General features: G+C 34.8%; 1 protein-coding gene and 1 pseudogene across 8 annotated transcripts in view; both read right to left on the reverse strand.

Annotated features, from left to right (window-relative positions):
• The window catches only part of MPDZ (multiple PDZ domain crumbs cell polarity complex component), a 202,607-nt gene that overhangs the window by 106,869 nt on the left and 72,566 nt on the right, over positions 1-23,172 (reverse strand). For 7 of the 8 annotated variants that reach the window (XR_005219116.1, XM_037851252.1, XM_037851253.1 and 4 more), the window contains 9 exons: positions 21,879-22,088; positions 21,355-21,494; positions 20,495-20,708; positions 19,587-19,715; positions 14,848-15,057; positions 11,310-11,424; positions 10,893-10,981; positions 2,218-2,401; positions 952-1,041 (listed from right to left, as the gene is read on the reverse strand). Coding sequence is in view for 7 of the 8 variants with exons in the window: in XM_037851252.1 (XP_037707180.1) it covers positions 952-1,041; positions 2,218-2,401; positions 10,893-10,981; positions 11,310-11,424; positions 14,848-15,057; positions 19,587-19,715; positions 20,495-20,708; positions 21,355-21,494; positions 21,879-22,088 (1,381 nt within the window). In the remaining variant the exon portion in view is untranslated. The remainder of the gene's footprint in view (positions 1-951; positions 1,042-2,217; positions 2,402-10,892; positions 10,982-11,309; positions 11,425-14,847; positions 15,058-19,586; positions 19,716-20,494; positions 20,709-21,354; positions 21,495-21,878; positions 22,089-23,172) is intronic. The other variant, XM_037851251.1, reaches the window with a different exon arrangement.
• LOC119545587 lies at positions 16,706-18,401 on the reverse strand (annotated as a pseudogene).

A 23,172-nucleotide genomic window follows, 5' to 3' on the forward strand; every position in this document is an offset into this window, starting at 1 on the left:
AAATCACTGAAAAAATTATGTAAATGATATTGAATTCAAAATACTCAGTTAAAACAAGAAACTGATTGAGAAGAATGTTAAAGTCATATTCAAAATTTCCATATTACATCAGAGTTCTTTCACATAAAAAAAATCTCTACTAGACAGCACTCTCTAAGTTAATTTTCTAATGTCCCTTTTACCATTCAAATTTCAAACTTAAGGAGTGTTCCAAAATTATGTAGTATAAGGCTGAATCACACAAAGGGAGGTCTTAAATCTGTCCAGCAGGGTCAAGTTACCAAAGTATCTAAGGCAATCTTGCCAACTAAAGACGGCACTCAGCAACACAGCCTGAAAAGATCGCGGTAACACCCCACCATAACTGCATATGAAAACAACGCTCATCTAAAAATAATTTTTAATAGCTTGATGGTTTATAGTGAAATAAATCTCAGAAAGGTTTAATAATTTCTTTGTACAATTCCTTTCCAAACCAATTTCCCTATGAAAAATTAGAACTTTCGTAAAATTGAGAAATGAGAAAAGCTTCCCAACATAGGATAATTTCATTCCTAAAAGCTTATACTTCTCTAGTGTTTATTTTAAATACATTATAATTTTAATATCATTTGCTCAGTAAAGAAACATGTTGGCTGTAAGGAAACAAGGGGACTGAATTAAAACTACGAGCACAACTGACGGATTCCAAAACAGTTCTGGATAAATAAAAATCAATGTAGATTAAAAAAAAAAAAAAGATTGACTCAGTAAGAAAGTATGCCAGATATAATTGAATTACATCTACATATTAAACATCTATAAAGCTATTCATCACATCTCCAAACAGAGGCTTACAAACATCTCTTTTCTAAAAGATATGCTTAGTAATATACAGGACACCCATAGAGGCTTAATCACACTTGTAAAAATAATGTCTCTTAAAAAAAGTATACAGAAGGACATAATAACCTGGTTCCAGGTGTTTAACCTCTTCTTCAGTGGGTAATATGTTGGTGTTTTTCCTCAAAGATAAAGAATCTTCATCTTTTTCATAATTTTCTTAAAGATAAGAATATTTTAGTAGTTATGCTTTTAATATAATCAAGCACTTAAGTTTTTCTAACTTCTTGTATTTGTTTGCTGCTTCTTTGTTTTAGTTTTTGTTTTTAACTATTTAATGTGGTAACTCATATTCAAACCAAATTTCTCCTTTTAGTCACTTTTAAGTGTACAATTCAGTGGTACTAATTACATTTACAAAGGTAGAAAGATATGCTACCATCACCACCATCCATTACTGAAAGTTTCCATCATTTCAAACAGAAACTGTATCCATTAAGCACCCCTGCCCCCTGGTAATCTAAAATCTATTAATTTGCATATTCTAGTTATTTCATATAAGTGAGATCAAATAATATTTGCCCTTTTGTGCTGGCTTATTTCATTTAAAACGATGTCTTCAATGTTCATCTATGCTATTGCATGAATCAGAACTTCATTCCTTTTTATGGCTGAATAATATTCCATTGCATGTAAATACCACATGTTGTTTTTCCAGTCAGCAGTTTATGAACACGTGGACTCTTTTTTGGCAACTGCAAATAATGTTGCTATGAACACTGGTGTACAAATAGCTTTTCAAATATTTATTTTCAATTCTTTGGGGTATATACCTATAATTTTAATCACTAGATAACAGTTTGTTTTTAGAAGGTAAACTCTTCAATAACCATATGTACTTAAAGGAAAGTTCTCCGAATTAATAGGACCAAAGAAGTGACAAATTTCTCCACTGATGTGCCTCACTTTCCCCTAATACTGAAGTAAGTAGTATACGGAGTAAACACCGGAATGGTTTTAGCAATCAAACAGCATCTCCCGGCCAACAGTCCTACCAGCAAACCCTTACAGCACTGAGCTACATGAGAATTCCAGTAATTTGCTTACTGGAAAGGATGAGCATTTAGACATCATGAGACCACATAAATAATCAGATCAAGACTGGTCCTATCACCAAAGACAGAGCATTGCATGACATCCAAAAGTAAGGTATGGTCGGAGCAGAAAGGGAAATGACCATGCATGTTTCTATTTGAGAAATGGTGATTGAACAAATAGGAGAGGAAGTGCTTTACCCACTCTCTAGGTAACCATTTTTAAATAAATTATTTCAGAATTAGAAAACATCTAAATGATATAAAATTTGAATGGAAAACCAGACTAATTTGATATTACCTTTGCTTATACTAGCACTAGGAGGTGATACAACCACATCTTTTGTGACGTCTTCCATGGATGTGAGTTCGGCTTCCTGCTTCATTCCTCTCCTCATTAGAGTCAGGTGCACAGTTTGTCCTGTATGTCGCAACACCTCTACTGCTTGTTGATTAGTAAAACCCTGAAGGTTTGTTCCATCTACCTGTTAGAAACAACAACACATGTTAAAAATCAAAAGGACATTTGTATTACCCATTCACAACATGCGTATTTATTACCTGTTAGTATGAGGAGTCTGGGGAACAGGCAGTGATACCCTAACACCTATTTGGGGCCAGGGAACCAGAACTATCTTAGATGTACTAGATCACTTGGGAGGGTTTTGTTTATTTTTGTTAATCCAGATTCCTGGGGCTTCACTTCTCAAAATTATGAACCAAGACTTCTGGGATGGAGCTCATACTTCTGTACCTTCTTTTACATTACTTTCTAGTTGCTTCAGACTTCAGTTCAACAGTTAATTCCATAAATAAGTTATCTTGACCTCCCTGACCATGGTCAAATCCCCCTCTTGCCCATCTTCCTTCATTATGTTTATGAGAATTTTAATTTTACATTGTCACTACAGTATTTATGATTCTATGCTCCACGAGAACCAGCTTTGTGTCATTTTTGTTTACAACTGCATCACCAAAACACAGGGCTGTCTGCACAGATATTCATCCCAAATGGAAGTACATCACTATTGGCTCATATGCCAAAGATTTATGTGTAAATAAAATTACCTTTTGGATGAGATAAATGCAAATTATAGCACCATATTTAAAAAAAAAAAAAACAGATAATCACAGTGAAAACAGTGTGGAAAAGTGGAACAATAAATTTATTGATACTCCTTTTGAATATCTGTAAAATACCGAACAGCAATGAAATGGCAGGGTGATGTCATGCCTTTCTAAGCACAATACTGGCCACAGCAGGGTACTCAAATATTTATTAAAAGAATGAGAATTAGAATAAGACCTAGATGGGTGGTCTCCAAGATGGAGTACCATTACTACAGAGGTTTCTGGAAGAAAACAGTAGAACTTTTAATTAAATATGTTTTTCAATTTCATTTCTGTTTTATATGTGATACATAATGTACACAATATATTAATTAGCATATATTATACATGAATAGGTAGAGAGAAGGGAAGAGAAGGAGGGAGAAAATAAGTCTTTTTTTAAAATGATACAGATATTCAATCAAAAATTTAGATACCTCTGATTTAGTTGATACTCTTATACTTTAAAGGTTCCTTATATCTCATGAAACTTCTGTCCTAGATGGTTACTTGAACATATGTATCTATTCTTTCTTCCTTCCTACTACCCCTACCTTGCTAATTCCCTTTTTGAAAGTCTTATAAAATATAATAACAGAGAAAATACTGCAACAAAACTAGAAATTAAGGAAAGACAAAAGTCCTTATACCAGTAACTTGGAAGAATTTCTACTAGAAAAAGTCTGCATGTGACCAGATGGAAGGCAGGCAAGCTGAGATTCTATATACAAGGGAATAACTTGTCTGGTGTTTAAGAAGAAACTTTGGTAAAATCCCACAATCCACTAACACTCTCTCATTAAAAGAAGGCAGGTAGATGGCACGCATGGACCCCAACTGGCGACTTCAAGAAATAACTGAGTGCAAGGTGGGGGCACACAGCAGCATGGAATCATTTCCACATAAGGAAAATCACATTAAATATTCATGTGCGTGCACATGCACACACACAAAGTCACCTATGTCATGGCTGTCACAACCAACACAGAAAACAATCTTTCAGCACAGAGAGGCAAATTCCCCATTGTTATACTCTAGCATTGGTCTCTCTAATTTGTTAATCTACAAAGCAAGTGAAATTAGAATAAATTTAAACTTTCCCCTTCCTTCTTCCTTGGTCAGTTCCTGAATCATCTGGACAAAACCAAGAGTCTGCAACAGAACCCATCTCAACTCCCATTTGTACAAGCATAGCTCTTTCTGAAAATGTCTAAAGGTCAGAGGACATGGAATAAGATACACACGGAATCATCAGTACAAACACCTTCCTATGAAATTCTTACTGCAATGAACAGGAAAAAGACATTTTCTAAAACTTTGTTTCAAAATATTCAAATTTCATTGCATTTATGGAAGTAGGGATTACGGTTACAAAGAAGAAACAAATATCTACCAGAAAAACAAAGAAACAAAATTTACAATGAAGGAAGTCAACAAAATTTTAAATACAGCAAAAATGAAGTCAGGAAATAGAAGACCGGATCATGCAATTCTCCCATATCTCAAAGGAAACAAGTAAAGATAAAAATGAGCAGAGAAATAAGACTGAAGACATATAGACTGATCTAGGAAATCCAGCATATTCAGGAATCAGGAAAACTTAACTTGAGTCTATAAATCAAAGAGGCACATGAAAAGCCATAAAATGAAAGAAAAAAATCTAACACAAGGACACATACTGATAAAACTCTTCAATTTCAAAGATCTAAAAAAAAAATCTACCAGCATTTAGGTGGCTGAAAGAGTAGGTTACCTATAGAATTTGTGGGAAGGATTTCATGAACCAAGAGTTTTATACTCCAGGTAATGTATCTTAAAAGCAAATTTTGATGAGATACTATGATTGTTGATACCCTATACCAAAATGAGTTGTGAGAGGTGGTACCATGCAGCAATTTAAACCAGGTAGGTGTTCAAGAAATAAGTTAGACAATTCACACACAAATGGGGCATAAAAGGGCTGGGTTGTTGAAGGTTCAGAAAAATTTTAAAGGACTTATATCTTTTGGAGAAAAGAATACTGAAGCCCCATCCCACTCCCACCCAGGGGAAATGGGAATATTTCCCCCTTGACTTCAAGTAGAAAGAGTTGTGTCATCTGCATCAGTGAATGCTGCAGTGGATTGTGTCTAACTCCATCTGGAGGATAAGGGAGAAGTGACTAGCTGCTTTAACAGTGGAGAAACACAAAACTGCTGTTATGTTGGGACCTGCTCCACTCCCTGAATTAGTCAGTGCAAATAACAGAAAAATGTTTCTCAGAGAACAAAAGAGCGCCACACACATGAGCAAGCCAGGCTGAAGCCACTTCAAACCCTCCCAAGAGTACCCCTAGGGAATGACGAGATCCAACAGAGAGAATCTATGGAACAGACTTTCTGAGAAAGGAGAAGAGAAGTTAAGAAGAATCAGCCAGATGAGAAATCCATCACAGGAAGTTAAGTTAAACATCTCCACTGGGCTCTGCCAAGAACTAAAAATGCACCCCCAAGGTAGTCAATTTTAAACAGCTGCCTAGGATCATGCAGCACAAAGCCTGCTTACCATGGCAGCAGTCAAGGACAGGTTGCCCTGTTCCCCTTACATCCTTCTCCCTTCTGCCAACCTTTACCCTGGTAGGGCCAGAAACCACAATAAGAATCTGGGGAAGGAAAAGACAGGTGGCAAAAAAACAGAGTGGGTAAATACCCTCTATCCCACAGCAGGCTTCTGCTGGGTGAGGGGGTAGGAGTGAGTTTTAAATTAGATTATTTGGGAGGGAAATTTTTAATTACCAAATTGGGACTGTTTGGTGATTTTAATTCTGTAAGACTAATGTAAGTCATAGGACTTGACTAAAATTTCTTCCAGGGGAAAAGGAGAAACCTCCAAAATGGAAAATTAAAAGGAATAGTTGATGTCAAAATAAGAGACGTTGTTTAAAATTATCCTTTATATCCTTCTTGTCCAATTATCTGGTTTCCCCACACAAATTGCTATAAGCATACAAAGGCAACAGAAGATGTTCTCAGACATGCAAGGTTTGAAAAGTCTACCGACCACATTCTTTTCTTGAAAAAGTTCCTCAAACCACTCCGGCCAACTGAGAGATTAATCAGAATTTAAAATTCAAAGTAAGGCAAAATTGTGGCATAACAATTCAGCTCAGAGAAACAAAATAAGTGAAAGTCAAATCTAAATAATATTAATATTAATATTCAAATGTTCCAAGTCTTAGTCTTTAAAAGAGAAGATATATACAATGCTAAGTAATAGTCTGTTTATAACACTAAATTAAACTGTAAACAGTACAACTGTAGATGAATTAGGGCTACTTAAATATATTACAATAGGTCTATATATGTTGATATGAATAGACTTCCCAATTATATTTTAAGTAATATATAAAAATTAAAAAGGTAAAGACAAGCATAGTACTCATATAAACATAGATATATAAAATTTTTCTGGAATTTTAAGCCATAAACTTCATAGCGGTTTCCATGAGAAAGTTTTTTTCCAACCATGACAAATTTTATATTCTTTAAACCTCGAAGGAAAAATTTAATCTAAATAAATAAATAAGTTATTCACTCTCAGGACAGTGAAGAAGAGGAAAAAAGTGGCCAAAAAAAAAAAAAAAAACCAACTCAATTGAGATTACATAAAAATGCTTAAAACGCATGAAGCTTTAGGTTGCAAGTTCTTGTGTGCGTGTGTGTGTGTGTGTGTGTGTGTGTGTGTTTTCCCAATAGATTTGCAATAGATTTTTATAGCCCAGTTCTTTAAAATTAGTTTCATTAAGAAAATTTGTTTATGGCTTTGTCTAAATCATAGCAATAACCTTTGAATATATAAAGAAAAAAATGAATTTTCTTATTTACTTACAAAACTTAATGACTTGCATTTCAAAATATATTCCTTAACCAAATGATCCAAATGTGAAAGGATGATATTTGCACAGAATAAATTGTGGTCGTAGAATAATCATAGACTTTTGAATCTAGACTTAGGTTCAATTTCCTATCTCCTCAGTGTCTTTATCTATAATTTGGGAATAATGGTACCTATTTTCTCAGAATTGTAAAATACAAAGTGCCCAACACATGAAAACACCCAAGAACTGGTACTACTATTTATAGTGTGTAAAAAGGCACAGAACAAACACGAAATATCCAGCCTTCACAGGAGCAATTTCTGTTCCATTTGATTACACTAACACAACACGTTAGTCAAGGGTCCCAGAGCCTGACTCAGGGACTCTAGCCAGTACTAATCCCTCATTTCACAGGAGAAAGATAAGAGGGCATTTCAGCCCCAAAGGAACCACAAGAGCTCTGTGGAACTATGGGGAATGGCAGCAAATTGCCTAGGCACTATCTCAGGAAAGGAAGAGCTCCAACATTATGTGTGGTCCAGATACCACAATTAACAGGAAAAATTAAAGGGGAAAAACAGTAGTTGGAACAAATTACAAAAATCCAAACTTCTTGGCACATTCAGTCTAGTCTGCCAAGCCCATCTCTGAAACACTCTGCACATAAACAGAATGTGAGCCCAGTAACGAGATCAAAAAATATCAAAAGCAACATTTGACTATATTACCCTTATTAACATGCTTGTTACACGAGTTAGTATTGTTTTATCAATCACAATTCCACACTGCATTTAGCAACGATCACTGTGTATCATTCAAGAGACTGTATGATTTTATCTAATGACAAGTATGGTCAACTTAAAAAAAACAAAACCAGACAAGGGAAACCTTTTGTCAAAATCTTCTAAAGAACATCAATATATAAAATGAGGGGTGGGGGAGGCAGAAGCCTGGCTTATTCCCTGTTCCTGTAATAATGCCTATAGTGAAACCCTACCCAACCATAGAACAAAAAAGAATTTTAATGTTACAAATAACAATTTCCCAAATTTTCTTACACAATTAACAAATTTAACAATTGCAAAATTAAAATAGAGTAGAGCTCCACATAGTTGCTGCTAAACAAAAGCAAACAAATAGCCAAAGTTGTGAAAATGCAACCAGGTGTGAAGGACCTTACTGCCGTTATCTCGAAAGTCCACAGGATGGTAACATTTCTCACAAAATTAATGCCTGATTAAAAGCATTGCTTGATGGTCTCCAAGAGTTTAAGGTGCTTCTAACTTCAAAGTAAGAAAATGCTATTAAAAATAAAAACTAAAAATCAGAACTTTTAAGCCTTAACTCCCTATTACCTACTCCCCACAGCAACCCCTAGTAACCTATATTCTAGTTATGACTTGATTGCTTATTCTAATTATTTCTTATCAGTGAGATCATACGATGTTTGGAAAAGTTTTGGTAATGGATGGTCATGATGGAGGCACAACATTGTGAATATAATTAACAGCACTGAATCATATATTTGAATATAATTAAAAAGGTGAGATTTTAGGTTATATACATGCTACTAGAATAAAAAATTAAAAAAAAAAATCCAAGTAGCTGCACAACACAAACAGTGAATCCTAGGTTAAACCATGGACTACAGTTAATAGTACGACCGTAAAAATGTACTTTTATCAATTATAAAAAATGTCCACACCACTGCAAGTTGTTAATAAAAGGGTGGTATATTGGAATCCTGTATTTTATGCTTGATTGTTCTGTAAACCCACAACTTCTCTAATATAAAAAAAAAAGAGAGCACTGTGGAAAAACTCATATAAAGAGCCAAAAAATAGAATGAAAATTCAGAATATTGAGGACAGTGAAGACAGTGATTGATTTTGAGAGCAAGAGAAAACCTAAGGGGAAGGATGCTTCAACCTTTGAGTCAACAATTTCCCATATCATTGATCTCACTTACGGGAAATATTTGAGATTTCACTTACATTAGAACGAAGATTTGAGATTTCACTTATATTAGAACGAAAATAATGACAAGTGTGACGAGAAGCTGTTGCGAGACTCTTTCAAATGTGTACTTATTTCAGGTCCTCAATAAGCATCTGCCTAATTAATAAAACTGTACTTATGTGCCAAGTATTATACCAGGTATTTCAATTAAATTTTCTCATTTAATTCTTACAAAAATCATACAAGGGAAGTTTTCTTATCCCAATTGTGTAGGGAAAGAAACTGAATCAAGAGGCTTGCTAAACAGTTAAACATATATTACTATGTGATCCAACAATTCCACACCTAGGTAAATAGCCAGGAGAAATGAAAACATACTTCCACACAAAATCATGTACACAAATACGCACAGCAGTATTCTTCATAATAGCCAAAACATGGAAACACAAAAGTCCAGAACCAACAGATAAATAAAATGTGGTATATTCATACAATAGAATATTATTCAACCATGAAAATAATTGAAGTACTGTTACATGCCACAGCACGTATAAACTTTGAAAACATTATGCTAAATGAAAAAAAGCCAGTCTCAAAGGCAAATCCATAAAGACAGAAAGTAGACAGTGGGTGCCTAGGCCAGAGGAACGAAGGGGCTGGGAGAATGACTGCTAAGGAGTGTGATGGGTTTTCTTTTGGGGTGATGAAAATGTTCTAAAGTTGACTGTGGTGATGGATACACCACTCTGTGACTATACTAAGAGCTATTGAATTGTATACTTTAAATGGGTGAATTGCATGGTATATGAATTATCTCTCAATAAAGTTATTTTAATTAAAAAATATAAAGAAACTTTCTGAAGAATTTAAATATCTAGCTTAGAAAAAATGTAAATATGCTATGTTTTCAGTTTTTAATTTAGTACCAAATACGGATTTAGACTCTACATCTTTCACTCTCCCTCCACCCTATAAAATAAAAAATGTAAAGTGGCTAATTTTCATTGTGTGATAAAATGGACCCACAGTGGGAAAAGCTCATACAGGTAGCATTTAGCCAGAGAGGGTAAATGCACCTTAGTCTCTACAGTAGATTTCAAGAGGTGAACAGCTTTAGATTTAGGTAGGACTATCATAGAATTATTGTCCAAGAAGACTCAGGACAGTTGCAATGTAAAAGGGTAGAAATAAAGTTCTCTTCTACTAAGATCCTACTTTCTTCTTCTTATTATCAACATAGACTTAAGCATAAACAAATGCATATTAAGAAGAATCTGCATTCCCCCAGATATTTTCCAAAGAATATATATTAATACATATTTGGGGAAAGGAAGATCCTGTGATTACAAAAGTTTAGGAACCAATGGTAAAAAAGTACACAGGTCTCCCTACTGCAGGACTCCTCTGGTCCTTGAGTTTTCAAGTGTGCTGTGAAGATCTAAGAGACCATACTGTATGAAGTTTTTCCTAATCTTATTTGACTAAGAAACCCTTTGGCAGAATCTCCTTGAATATGTTTCTTGACAGAAGACTGGAGAATCGGTTTCCACTGCACATCACCATGACTAGCCACCTGCTTGAAACACACTGATGGTCATCACCTCTAACACAATGATGGGCTTGACTGGATTAAGAAGGGCTGGATCTGTTTCTTTTAAAGAATCCCTGTCTGTTTCTAGAGTTGAAAGGTATACTGGCCATGGAGCCACCAATAACTGACTTTCTGCTAATGTTAAATAATAATAATAATAATAATAAAAGCATACATCCCAAGTTCAGATTCAAGTACACTAAAGGTTATGACATCAAAATTCATTCAAGAAAGCAAGTTCCCAAACTTTAAAACTGAATTGTGTCAGTAAAGCTTCTATCCAATGCTGTACTTTACCTCCAGAAAATAACAAAAAAGGCAATTGTAGTGACAGCCTCAAGTCACCAGAGTAAGCTTAAATTAGTACTAAGCTAAATGTTGTTCTCAAAACAGGGTAAATTAGGAGAATGCATATCTTGACAAGAAAACTAACAAAGCTATTATTAAATGGGTTACTTACTGCTATAATTTGATCTCCAATTTGGATTCTTCCATCATGTTCAACAGCACTGCTTTTTGTAATGCTCTTTACAAAGATTCCTGAGGGTTCTAGAATTAAAAACAGGTTATTTGTCACTATTTACAAAGCACCCATAAAGAAAATTTATCCTCCATTCTCCAAATATATCCTAATTTTGCATAGATCAAGAAACCACACAAACAAAATCACCAGTAGAAACAGGCTAAAGAATAAGACAATTGTTTTGTCTATCTTAAATACAGTATCAGAGTCACCCACATTAAATTATTACTAAGGAAGTTTTCAGTTTATCCAACAATCTGAAAACATGTAATGCTGATTCAATATTTCATGAAACAAAGATACTAAAGGCAATCACTAAGTTTAAGAAACAAAATATTTGGCATTTATAACTACCTAATTTTTTATCTCCAATGTACCCAGCAATGGTAATTCCTAATCCTTGGACGTTTTTAGTGAGTTCCACATCAAATGTCTCACTTTCCTCATTTTTCTGAGTAGAAGCATCAACCTACAATAAAAATAGATAAATAAATATACAAAGACATAAATAAACATGTAAACAAACAAAACAAGTTCAAAAACTGCAGTCTTTATTTAGGAATAATCTGACATAGATGTCAGAGAATTATAATAGCGCCTACTCTTTCCATCATAAGAACATGGATTCAGCTTCACTTTTTCACTCAGAAAGGAGTGTCAGCAATAAAGTTGAACCTCCCTGTGGTATAATGCAAAACTCGGCTGGTCTTTGTCCCCAGTTCCTGAGAAAGCAACCTCTGAATCTTTGGAATTTCCTGTGATAAGAATGTGTTTTTTTCTTTCTGGTGGGCCCAGAACCACACCTCACAGTTACAAGCAGGGGCCAGTGAGAGCTGCCGTCTGACGGTGGGAGGCTGGCCAAACCAGAAAGCCCAGGTCACATCAGCCCACGATGTGGCTGGAGACTGAGCTTAACCACGTGGGCATTAATTCCATCAGTCATGCCTACATAATGAAATGTCATATAAACTTGGGACACTCAGAGTCCAAAAGGGTTTCCAGGATGGATGATGACACTGCTGTGCCAGGAAGGTGACACATTCCGACTCCATGAGGAGAGGACAAGGAAGTGTGCATTTGAGACCCTCCCAGACCTGAGCTCTATGCATCTCTTCTTTTAGCTTCTTCTTCTTTGTATCCTTTTACTATATAAAACTATAATCATAAATATAGCACTTTCAGCGAGCTCTGTGAGTCATTCTAGCAAATTGTCAAGCCTGAGGGGGTGGTGGAATGCCCCAAATTTGTAATCAGTTGGTCAGAAGTGCAGGTGGTCAGGGCCCACAAACTTGCAACTGGTACCTGAAAGGCAGTTTTGTAGAGGACTGCGCTAAACCTGTGGAGTCTGGCTAATTCTGAGTAGTCAGTGTTAAAACTGAATTGATTTATCGTAGTCTTTGCAGTTGCTGATTGAACTTTTGATATCCTACGTACTCCTCTTACCAGAAAGATACACTATTGTTTGCGTTTTAAATTTTAAAAATCAAATATTTTCTTATTAATAAACTCTATTTTCAGAGAAGGCTAATATCCATTTCTGAAGGAGCTCACGTTTTGCATTCAGATCAACAAATTCAAATCTAGCTTTGCCACCATCTTTCCAAGTATTGCTTTGCCCAACTGTATATCAGGAATAATAATACCAACAACAAATCCAGCTAATATTCATTGTAATATTCATTTGATATATCTAAATTCATTTGGCCCTTAGAACAAGATTATGGGGTAAATACAATTACTATGTTACCTTTTTTCCAGGGAAACAGAGGCACAGAAACTTTTCAAAGTACAAACAGTAATCTATTAATCTAGTAGAGGCAGGAATCAAACTAAGATCATCTAGTTGCAAAGTCCCTGCTCTTAAATGATATACTGTATGTTAAGTCTTTAGTAGGGTGTAGGGGCCATAGTGTCCACTCAGGAAATGTTAGTTGCTACAATTATCTTTAGTTGATAATTGATTCTAACACCATGAATACAAGTTACTCTATTCTCCAGATCTGGTATTAATCAGCTGATTACTTATTTTGAACTCTAGTGAAATGCATCAGTGAACTATTTAAACTGTCTATTTGTTTTGTAAATTCAGATTTTATTATGAAAAACTATTTATGAGGAAAATATGCAATTTTGCATTGGCATTCTTCATTCCTGGAATGATTGCTGAGAGCACATTTCTCAAACTTCAGCTTCCTCTAACATATAGATTTGTTACTGTATATTGAACTGAAGGGTAAAGGCTCCCCTAAACTAAGGACTAGTGGACCAGTGCAATAGGTCATAACTTAGCAGTTGGCATTATGTATTAGGGTGGTTGTCAGCAGATTCTAGAGAACCCTTAGAACAGAATCAAAGCTCTAGACTCAAGTGGACACACAGGTTGGGGCTAGCTGGTAATATTTTCAGATTTTCTTTAAAACAAATTGACAGTATATTACTGATGATCCACCTTAATGAGATATAATTTTATATTAAAGTTTGATTTATTTTTTTCTTTGCACATAATTATCTGTGCAAACTTAGCAAAAATTTGAAGTTTAGATAATTACAAGAAAATGACAGGATGAAATCTGCTTCAGTTGAAACAAATGTGTTTTCTATTTTTAATAAGACTTATGCAAGTGCTATTTTAGAGGGTGGCAATTTGACTATCGAATGGTTTTAAAAGGGGCACAAGCTTCAGAAATGATGATATGCACAGAATAGATATTTTTCTAAGCTTTCAATTACACCAAGTGGTTTTTGGTATTGCATTCATTTATGTATTGCTGAATAAAATGTTTTGTTTATCACAAAAGAATGCCATTTAAAGACTTTCATAAACAAGCTTTCTTTGTTTACTTCTTTCTCTTTGCAAAAAATAGCAACTGAACTCAAGCCTAAAAACAACAAAATCATGGAAATTTCAAGTGTCTAATAAAGTTTTAAAGGGCTCATGAAGGAGATTAGGATACTTAAAAGCATATATTTGTAGCAACTGGTTGGAAAAAACTTCAGTAGAAATAAGTATATAGATGATTTTATATCTACGGGAAAGGAATGTAGGACTAGCATTTGCCATACAGCTTGAGTAGGAATTTGGCATAATTCTCTTCCTAAATATTTAAGAGATCCCTGGGTAAAATTGCTTTGTTGATATTTTATCCAGTATAGGCTTGTGAACTGCCAACTATCTGAGATAACCACTACATTCCAAAAATTTTGAAACTTTCCAGCTTTTCAGCTTCTTTCATATCAAGTCAAGGACAATGATGGAAGGCTATGCCCATGAATAAGGCTTTTTTTGCAACCCCAAAAGCATGACTTTTGTTTAAAAGATTATATAACTAAGCCAATAAAATTGCTTCTTATTATAAATCTGATAACAGTTCTATCGCATACCTTAAAGCAATAACAGTGAAAAGTTATAGTAGGCCTTATTCACCCCCATCAAGCCTGTCTCCATGCCTCAACCTTCACACACACCTCCCCCCTCCAAAAAAACTAAAAAGAAACTTGCTGAAAGGGAATGATTAGGGCTTATGACCTACCTTCAGAGGACCTTCTAACTGAGAGAAGGAATTAATAAACATTTTTGGCATAAGTAGCAAATAATCCTTTATAATTTTAACCATATTTCAGAATTATTATCCTTGAAAATGCAGTGCTTAGAGAAAAATAGAAAAATGTAAAGCAACAATCTAGAATTTTTTAATCAATCTTCTTTTCATCTGTGTTACACAGTATTCCTGCTTAATAAAATGTGGTTGGTGCTGAAATGACCCTATTTTTGAATTCCATTTCACTCTTTAGCACTTAAATATGAGCATTAATGTCTAGTTTCTAAATAAACACCACTGTCACCTAAGTGCTGTTGTCTCTGATTTTCACATTAACTTTGTTACCTACTTACCCGCATCTCTGATGTAGAAGATGGGGATGAGGAGAGGGTGATGCCCAAAGAGGTGGATGCTGTCGGTTCTTCTATGGCACCTCTTGCGATCATCAACTTAACTGTGTTTCCACACTGCCTGAGGACTTGTGCTACTTGCTCACTACTCATTCCTGCCAGATCTGTGTCACCAATCTTTAGAATGTGGTCTCCACTGCATAACCGCCCATGCTAAATGAAAAGAGTTGAATAATCAAGCAATTGTTATTTTAACAGCATTACAGAAATCCTAAATGAGGGAAAATGGCAAAATGTTTTTAAATGGCAAAAAACAAGCAGCAATACATAATTAAATATAATAGTCACTAAATGGGAAGTGTTTTTTTTTAGTATGATATCTAGAATAAACTTGCTCTGTGAGTCTCTTCCATTACATTGACTCAGACTGACTCTACCAAAAGCAAGAGTACTATATAAGGGGCACACATTTACAATACTGCTAGCCTTAAAAGCAGTAAAGCAAAAGAAAATACGTATTATCAAATAGTCAAACAGCACATAGACATCTTACAGACCTTCCAGTGATCTATTAGTGCCTCCACCCAAGAAAATCCTGTGATTTACTCTGACTGTGTTTCTTTTCCATACTTGTATTAGGATGAAATTAAAACTAATGAAACTGAATTGAACTGTTTGAAGCTAGTGCCCCACATGTGGGGAAAAGCGCATTTAGTTCAGCATCAATACAGCACAGTGTGAAGATATTGCACTTAGATGCAAATATGCAAGAATTGAAAAATATACAAGGTAAGTCAAGATATAAAACCATAGTACACTGTTAAATTACCTTGAAATGTACATCTATTGCAGTGTTCAATGAAAGACATTCATTTCATTGTACAAGGACAGGGAGAAATCCTTAAAGTTACCTATTGTAGTTTATTATATAATAAATACATATCTATAGAGCATTGTATATGCATATATAGAATGTGTGTGTTCATGTGTAATTTTTATTATTGTTTTTTGTTTTTTTTTGCCAAATTATTCTGTTGGCTTTTTTGGATCTGCAAGTAAACTCCTTTTCACTACAAGTTTAGTCCCCAACTTAAGAAGATGTTATACTAGAAAAGGTCTCAATACCCTCCTCCCCTCCAAAGACTCTTCAGATATTTTGTTTCACAACTGACCAGAGAAGCACAATTAAAGGAATTCTAGAAATTCTGACTTTATCTTTTCACTTTGCTAGTTGTTTCAACAAGCAAATATCTTTAAATATTTAAACAAGCTGGTGCAAATTCTTTAAGCAGAAGATATAAATTCTAGATTTGATTGATTAAAACAGAGCAAATCAACCCTCGCCCCAACTCCACCCAAGAAAATCCAGTGATTTACTCTGACTGTAAACAATATATAAAATTTAAATCTCAAATCACAAACTAAGTTAAAGCAAACTTCTACTTTCAGGGTCTATCATACCAGAGAGATCTCACTACTGCTGAGGAGAAAATGTAAATGAAAAGTTGTAACAATTGTTTGCACACTATTTTTCCTAAGAGAAAGTATGTCAACTATACTACCTCTGTCCTTTAAATTTAATAGCTTCACAATTTGTTGGCAGATGTCTTAAGCAAACTGGGATACCTGATCACAGAACAACAACAACAAAAATCCATCAAGTTCAGCAAAGAAAACGTATACAAGCCTTTTGTACAGAATAATAAAAAATAAAACTAAATGGCTATGATTCCTCTATTAGCAGAAACACACAACGCAGTCTTCATAAATTTGCCATATATATCACCATCTACATAAGTAGACACAGATATAGATAAAAAACATTAGTGGCCGTCTATTTCTGTGGAATAGTGGATTTGGATCAAACCATGGCACAATATGGACCCTGCATCTTTAGGAACTGGAGGATGACAGAAGGCCTACAGCAACAAGCTGAGGTCAAAGGTGACTGAGTGGCAGCTCTCAATACTCTTGATTGAAAGTTTGCTACAGAGAGCCAGCTTAGATGGAAAGCTATGCAGGTTGGGGTTGTCATTCAAATACAGTTCTTCAAGGCTCGCCAATGTAACAATTTCAAGGCCTACATGTGTGAGACTGGTAAGGTGAACAATGCCTCCGGGAAGAGTGGTCAACTGGCTGTTTGTAAAACTAATTTCTGTAAATCTCTATGATAAACAATTTCATTTGGCAAGAATTTCAATTTGTTTTCCTCTAGATCCAACTCTCTTAACTTCCTAAGGTTTTGAAGACCATGGGGAAGTTTCTTTAGAAGATTATTTAACAATATTAAAACCTCAAGAGAAACAAGACCAGACACATCTTCAGGGATCTTTATGAGCTAGTTAGTGGCTAAATTCAAATCTACCATACTGGTTCAATTCTCAAAATCCAGTGGAAGTGATGTTAACTGATTGTCCTTCATATTCAGATTACTTAATACTTTTGCTCTAGAGAAAATTCCAAACAGGATTTTATTGATTCGATTGTGTTCCATGTTAAGAGAATAGATCATGGAAAACTGAGATGTACCACCCATTGGATATAACTGGAAACAATTTCTAGATAGGGTCAAACTATTCAGTTTCACAAGACTTGACAAAAGACTCTCTGGCAAAGTAGAAATGTTACTGTTCTCTAAATTTAATTCTTCAAGTGCACTGCATTTTTCCAATGATCTGGTATTGCTGACAGTATGTTATATCTTAGACCAAGATGACTTAAACTGGACGGGTTTCCTATAGAATCTGGGAGGTCTAGCAGTTCATTGTGCTGCAAGTCATGGGTTGGTTATCCGTGTGCAGTTTCCAGTCTCCTTTGGAAGGTGCTCAAGTTGATTGTGCGTCACATCCAGCATAACGAGGTTACATAATTCACCAATTTCAGCAGGTAGTTGTTTGATTTTACTCTCTTGAATGCTAAGCATGCTGAGTTTTGACAGGTTTTTGATGTCCTTTTCCACAGTACTAATATGATTAAAGTGAAGGTAAAGAGTAGTGAGAGAATCTAACTTATATACCACTGAAGGAATTTCTTTCCGTTTGTTATGCCATAAATCAAACATCCATTGCTTCTTCAAGTTATCAAGAGTCAGGCAAACTGCTAAGTGAATTTTCACTTAGAGTCAGTGTTATGAGATTTACTAGACAGCCAACCTCTGCTGGGAGGGACGGAAATTTGTTACTACATAAAATTGAGTCATCTCTTTGATTGATGATGGCAATATGTGTATAGACATCTTGGGTAAGTCCAAACGCGTTGAATTCTCTTCCTGGCAGTTCTTGAGCTTGTTAATCACCTCTGCATTGCTGGATTTTTTCCGAGTCCCAGGTGCTGGATTTGGCAGTTTATATTGTCAACTGAAATAGCTACTCCTGGTTAGGCAGCACTAGAGTCCTTCTTTCCATCTTCGGCATCTTTCCCTTTGGTCTTAGATTCTTTTTCTTTGCTCTCTTTCCCAAACCTCCAGAGGCTTTTGCTTCCTTTTCTCTTTCCTAGGCTGAGGGCACTTTGGGATCTTTCTTTTTAGAGTCTTTTTCTTTTCCTAAACTACTATTCATGATGACTCATGAGAACCACATGAACTCCTTTTAGTTTATTTGCCAATAATAGTAATTGGAAATCAAAGACGAAGAGACAAAGATCCTCTACAATCAAAAAGGTGTTGGCCTGAAAAAGTAATCAACATAGAGTAACATCTATCTGTTACATGTTGGATCTAAAGGCACTATGCCCATTTCTGATAACTCATTTCAACTGGCAAAATGGTGCTGGTCAGTCAATGATTCATCAGAATTCCATCAGGAGCCACCAATCTGCCATCCTCCTCTCTCGCCCTCCCTCCTCCTCCTCCATTTAATTTAGCTTTAATAAAGTTAAATTTAAAAAGTGACATGGTGTGTGACCAGAATATTGGACAGTACAGCTCTATATCAAAGATAAAGCATATGTATCAGAAACCTGTCAATGGGGGTCATTTCATTTGACACTGGCTAGATGCTAGCTAATGTAAGGAAGAAAAATCTGCACACTATTATACTACTGTGAAAACCTTTGTTAACAAAGTTGCCATTTATTAGGCCTTTTATGAATGTGAGAAATGTTTCATGAACCTGACTTCCTAGCATGAAGTTCAAACATACATGCAAAATCAAGAAGGTTTATAAGCAAAAGTAACTTAAACTAGCAGAACTCGCCAAATTAAAATATAAATTATAACTAATAAAATTGTTCTCACGTATATTGCAACGTCACATACCACAAACAGCAATGCTTCAATGAATTAGTGTAAAAAAAAAATCAGCTGTGCTTCACATACAACGATGACATCAATGACCATCACTAAAGGGACAAATCTCTTTTTTTTTCTTTAAATAATAAAATAAACATTATTTTTTCCATAATACTGTATCTTGTGGCTATAAAGCAGCTGATTAGATATATAAACATAGTTTATGACCAGAAAACAAAGGGAAATTAACTCCACATTGATCAAAACCATAAACTTGGCTTTAGTCTTTGGTTATAAAAGTCTTAAGATCATTGTTTACAACTAAGATGAATGTGCCTTTTCAAAGGTATTTTCCAAGTCTAAGAGAACACTTTAAGGACAGCCCAGCAAAATTTAAAATTCTAAGTCAGTTTCTTCAACATTATCTAAGGCCAAAGTTGCTTCTTTCTAACAGATGAGATAAAAGATACATTATTTGACAAAGCAGCATAAGAGACTTGTTGCAGTAGGTTACCTGATCAGCTACTCCTCCAGGCAGAATGGTTTTTACTATCACTCCAGTTGCTTTACCTCCTACAATGCCAAATCCCAAACCAGATCCATCATTCACCAACTCAATAGTCTCTACATGCTGCCAGTGAACCTGAAAACAAAGCTCCTATATTAATTTGCAAATTTTTTTTAAATTAAATATTTTTATATTAGAGTTGAGATTTTTATAATTATTATTGTTTTGTGATTAATAGTAAACAACTGAATTCAGACATAATAACAAGCCCTAACAATGTACTTTTACCTCTTTCATTTGGTATACTTCACTTATAACAGACTGTTTCTGTTATTGCTATAATCATTCTTGACATTATCAATGCATCATGATGGTGACTACATTTAACCAGTTAATGGACAGACACTGACTTTCAAAATGTTTTAAAGAACTTCAAAAAAAAAAAAAAAAAAAAAATATATATATATATATATATATATATCAAGGAAAAAACTGTCACACATAAAGAATGCCTCCCACATAATCTTGCCTAAAGGCAGGATTCCAAATTAGATGAGTCCTTAAAGCCACTGACAACTAACTATAACAATATAATTCTATAATTTACAAAGCAAACTCAAGATTATACATCCACAGATAAAGTCAATTTTGTTAAAGGACTAATATTTTTATTTTTTTGAGAAATGCTGCCAAACAAAAAGTACTCACAAGGAAAGGAAAAGCTGTTTTAGAAACTAGAAACATAATCATGATTAAATAACTAATATCCAGGCTAGAGAGAGAAAAAAGAATAAAGAGGAAAAACTCAAGAAATACAAAGAACCTAAAGGAATTGGAAACCTGTGAACAACCAAAAAAAAAAAAAAAACCTAGAAAAATATGTTCTGTCCCTTTTGAAAATCATACATACTCACCGGATTAGAGTGAGCTGAAACTGTGCTGGCTGCAGATGGAGAACGGGAAACTATGGGGCTGATGACCTGAGGCAATGAGCCTCTGGCAATAACCAGCTGGACATTATCCTTGGCTTTCTGCAGGATGTTAATAGCCTGCTGATGTGTAATTGTCTGATCAAGTGCCTGCCCATTGATAGCAAGGATTTGATCAGTTTCTTTTAGTCTTCCATCTCTATCAAAGAAAAAGGAGGGAAAGGATATCTTACAGGTCTCATGGAAATGACAGTTTCTTTGGCACATATTTTCAGCTGGTTTTTAATCCTATTTTCTAATTTCCAAAATTTTTAATCTTTTTCCTGCAATTCTACTCTTTAAGAAATCTATTTTGGTTTCAGGTGATCAACTGTCACCCTTAATCAACCCTCCCATTTAAAAGCCCTCTTCTTTCAGCTACCTACTCAATCTATTCATTATATCTTGGATGTTCCCATGATCTAAAAATGAAAGCATCAATGCCTGTATTTCTTTGTTACTTTAAGCATACTGATTAACTGTAGCTCAAAATATTATGAGCCATTTGACTACCTTTCTGTATAATTCTTTTAAAAATCTAATCAAAAGGGCCTATTTAATAACAGTTGAAATAATGCCTTTCCTTACTAAAAACCAATTCAGTTATGACTATACTTAAAAATTACTCTCATTTCAAAGGACTTCCTTTTTACCACCACAACGTAATGACTTCTAGAAACCGGCAAATGACAGATCACATTCAGGTTCTTTGTTGTTTTTTAAATAATTTTTTTTCAATCCTCCATGGTGATGAACACCTTCTAAATGTGGTATCCAAAACGGAGAAAACACTGAAATAGTCTCACCTGTGAGCCACACTGCCCTCTTGTATCTCCTGTACAAATATTCCCAGTTCTCCCCTGTTTTCACTCCTTAGTCCCACAACACTAAACCCCAGGCCTCCGCTTAGAGGTTTGAGGAGTTCAAAAACTTCTACGTGGCGACCCTATTCAGGAAACAGAGCAAGAAATAAATCAAAAAGCCAACTGATGCAATAACAGTCATCTTATTGGTGGCATTATTTATTGTTTAAAAAAAGAAAGAAAAAGAAAAAATTTTCTAAGAAAATCTTTATCACGATCACTTAGAACAGGGCATTTTATTTATCCTGAAGAATATTTCTGGGACACAACAGATAATACTCAATTTAAAATCTGATAATTTAAAAAAAGAAAAAATGGAAAAATCTCTGAACTAACCAAACTCCCACAAAATATACTTCTTTTTCATTCCAATTTTTTCATATATATTCTTCAAATTATCCAGAGACATGATTACACTCTTAAGATATTATACATTCTATCATAACCATAGGAAGAAATGCTCTTACCTTGGCCATATTTTTGATGAGTTGATCAAATTCGTCACAAGCAAGCTTCCCATTGACGTGTGGAGGACTTGATCCCATAAGTGATTCCAGATTCCCATTACTTGGGGATAATAAAAATGATTCTTTTGGCAGACTAGGAATTACAGCTGAGCTGAGCTGTGGAATGTGGGTATAGTCAACATTTGAAGAAGTGGAAGTTGTCATGTTTACCTAAGGATAATATGTAAATTATTACCAATTTTGACATTCCATAAACTACTTCATGGAAAACATTCCAAAATGGATAATAATGAAGAGCATATGAAATTTCAAAATGTCCATACCCTTTGATCCTGCAATTTTACCTCAAGAAATGTATTTCAAGGAGAAAAATTTGAATAATACACAAAGATGTACATGCAAATATATTCAAGGTAGGACTATTTATTAGAAGGGGAGGAACAAAAAAACTAATTATCCTCAGTGTTCGATTTCAGGGCACTCATTAAACACACAGATAAACATACACATCCATACACATACTCTTGAGTTAAAAAAGCAAATTACTGAACAATATGTATAGCATAGTCCTATGTACTTTTTAAAAAGACGCTTATATATGCATTAAATATCAGGAAAAATATGCACCAAACAACCAATATAACACTAGTTGTCCCTGAGAGAAGCTCTTCCAAAGGGTCATTCACTTTCTGCATTGCTTATATTTTTATAACATTCACATAAATGCCCCCAAAAAAAGATAACCCAATTTTTATTGAAGTAAAATTTTTTGAAAAACATGTATAATTGCCTGTGTGTTCCAGTTATAAAGAGCTCAAAGTAAAGTTGAATAATGGATAAAACAGTGCAAATAGTGAATCTTAATTTCATATTTCTATGGGGGACTGGGATGTGACTTTCTATTTGCAATTACTTATCAAAATGGTTACATCAATGACATTTCTGGATCACTCTCTGACCTCATTTCCTAGCACTCTGCCACTTGCCCACTTCACTTAAGTTATAATGACTGCTTTGCTGTTTCTCAAAATGGCCAAGCCCTGCCCGCCAAGTACATCCTTCCCCAAGATGGCCACGTGACTCACTTTATTTCAAATCACGTGTGCTCATCTGAAGACTCCCTGATGACTCCCTGATGACCCTGTCCAAGACAGCATCCCACAACATGTGCCATAAACTTACCCTACCCTACTTTTCTTCATGGCAATTATTACCATCTCACATGCTCTCTGTTGTCATGGGGCTTCTACCCCGATCAATGGAGACAGACTAGAATGTGAGAGTCTCCATTTAA

This window comes from Choloepus didactylus, chromosome 10, assembly GCF_015220235.1.
Source record: "Choloepus didactylus isolate mChoDid1 chromosome 10, mChoDid1.pri, whole genome shotgun sequence".
Classification (NCBI taxonomy): Eukaryota; Metazoa; Chordata; class Mammalia; order Pilosa; family Megalonychidae; genus Choloepus; species Choloepus didactylus.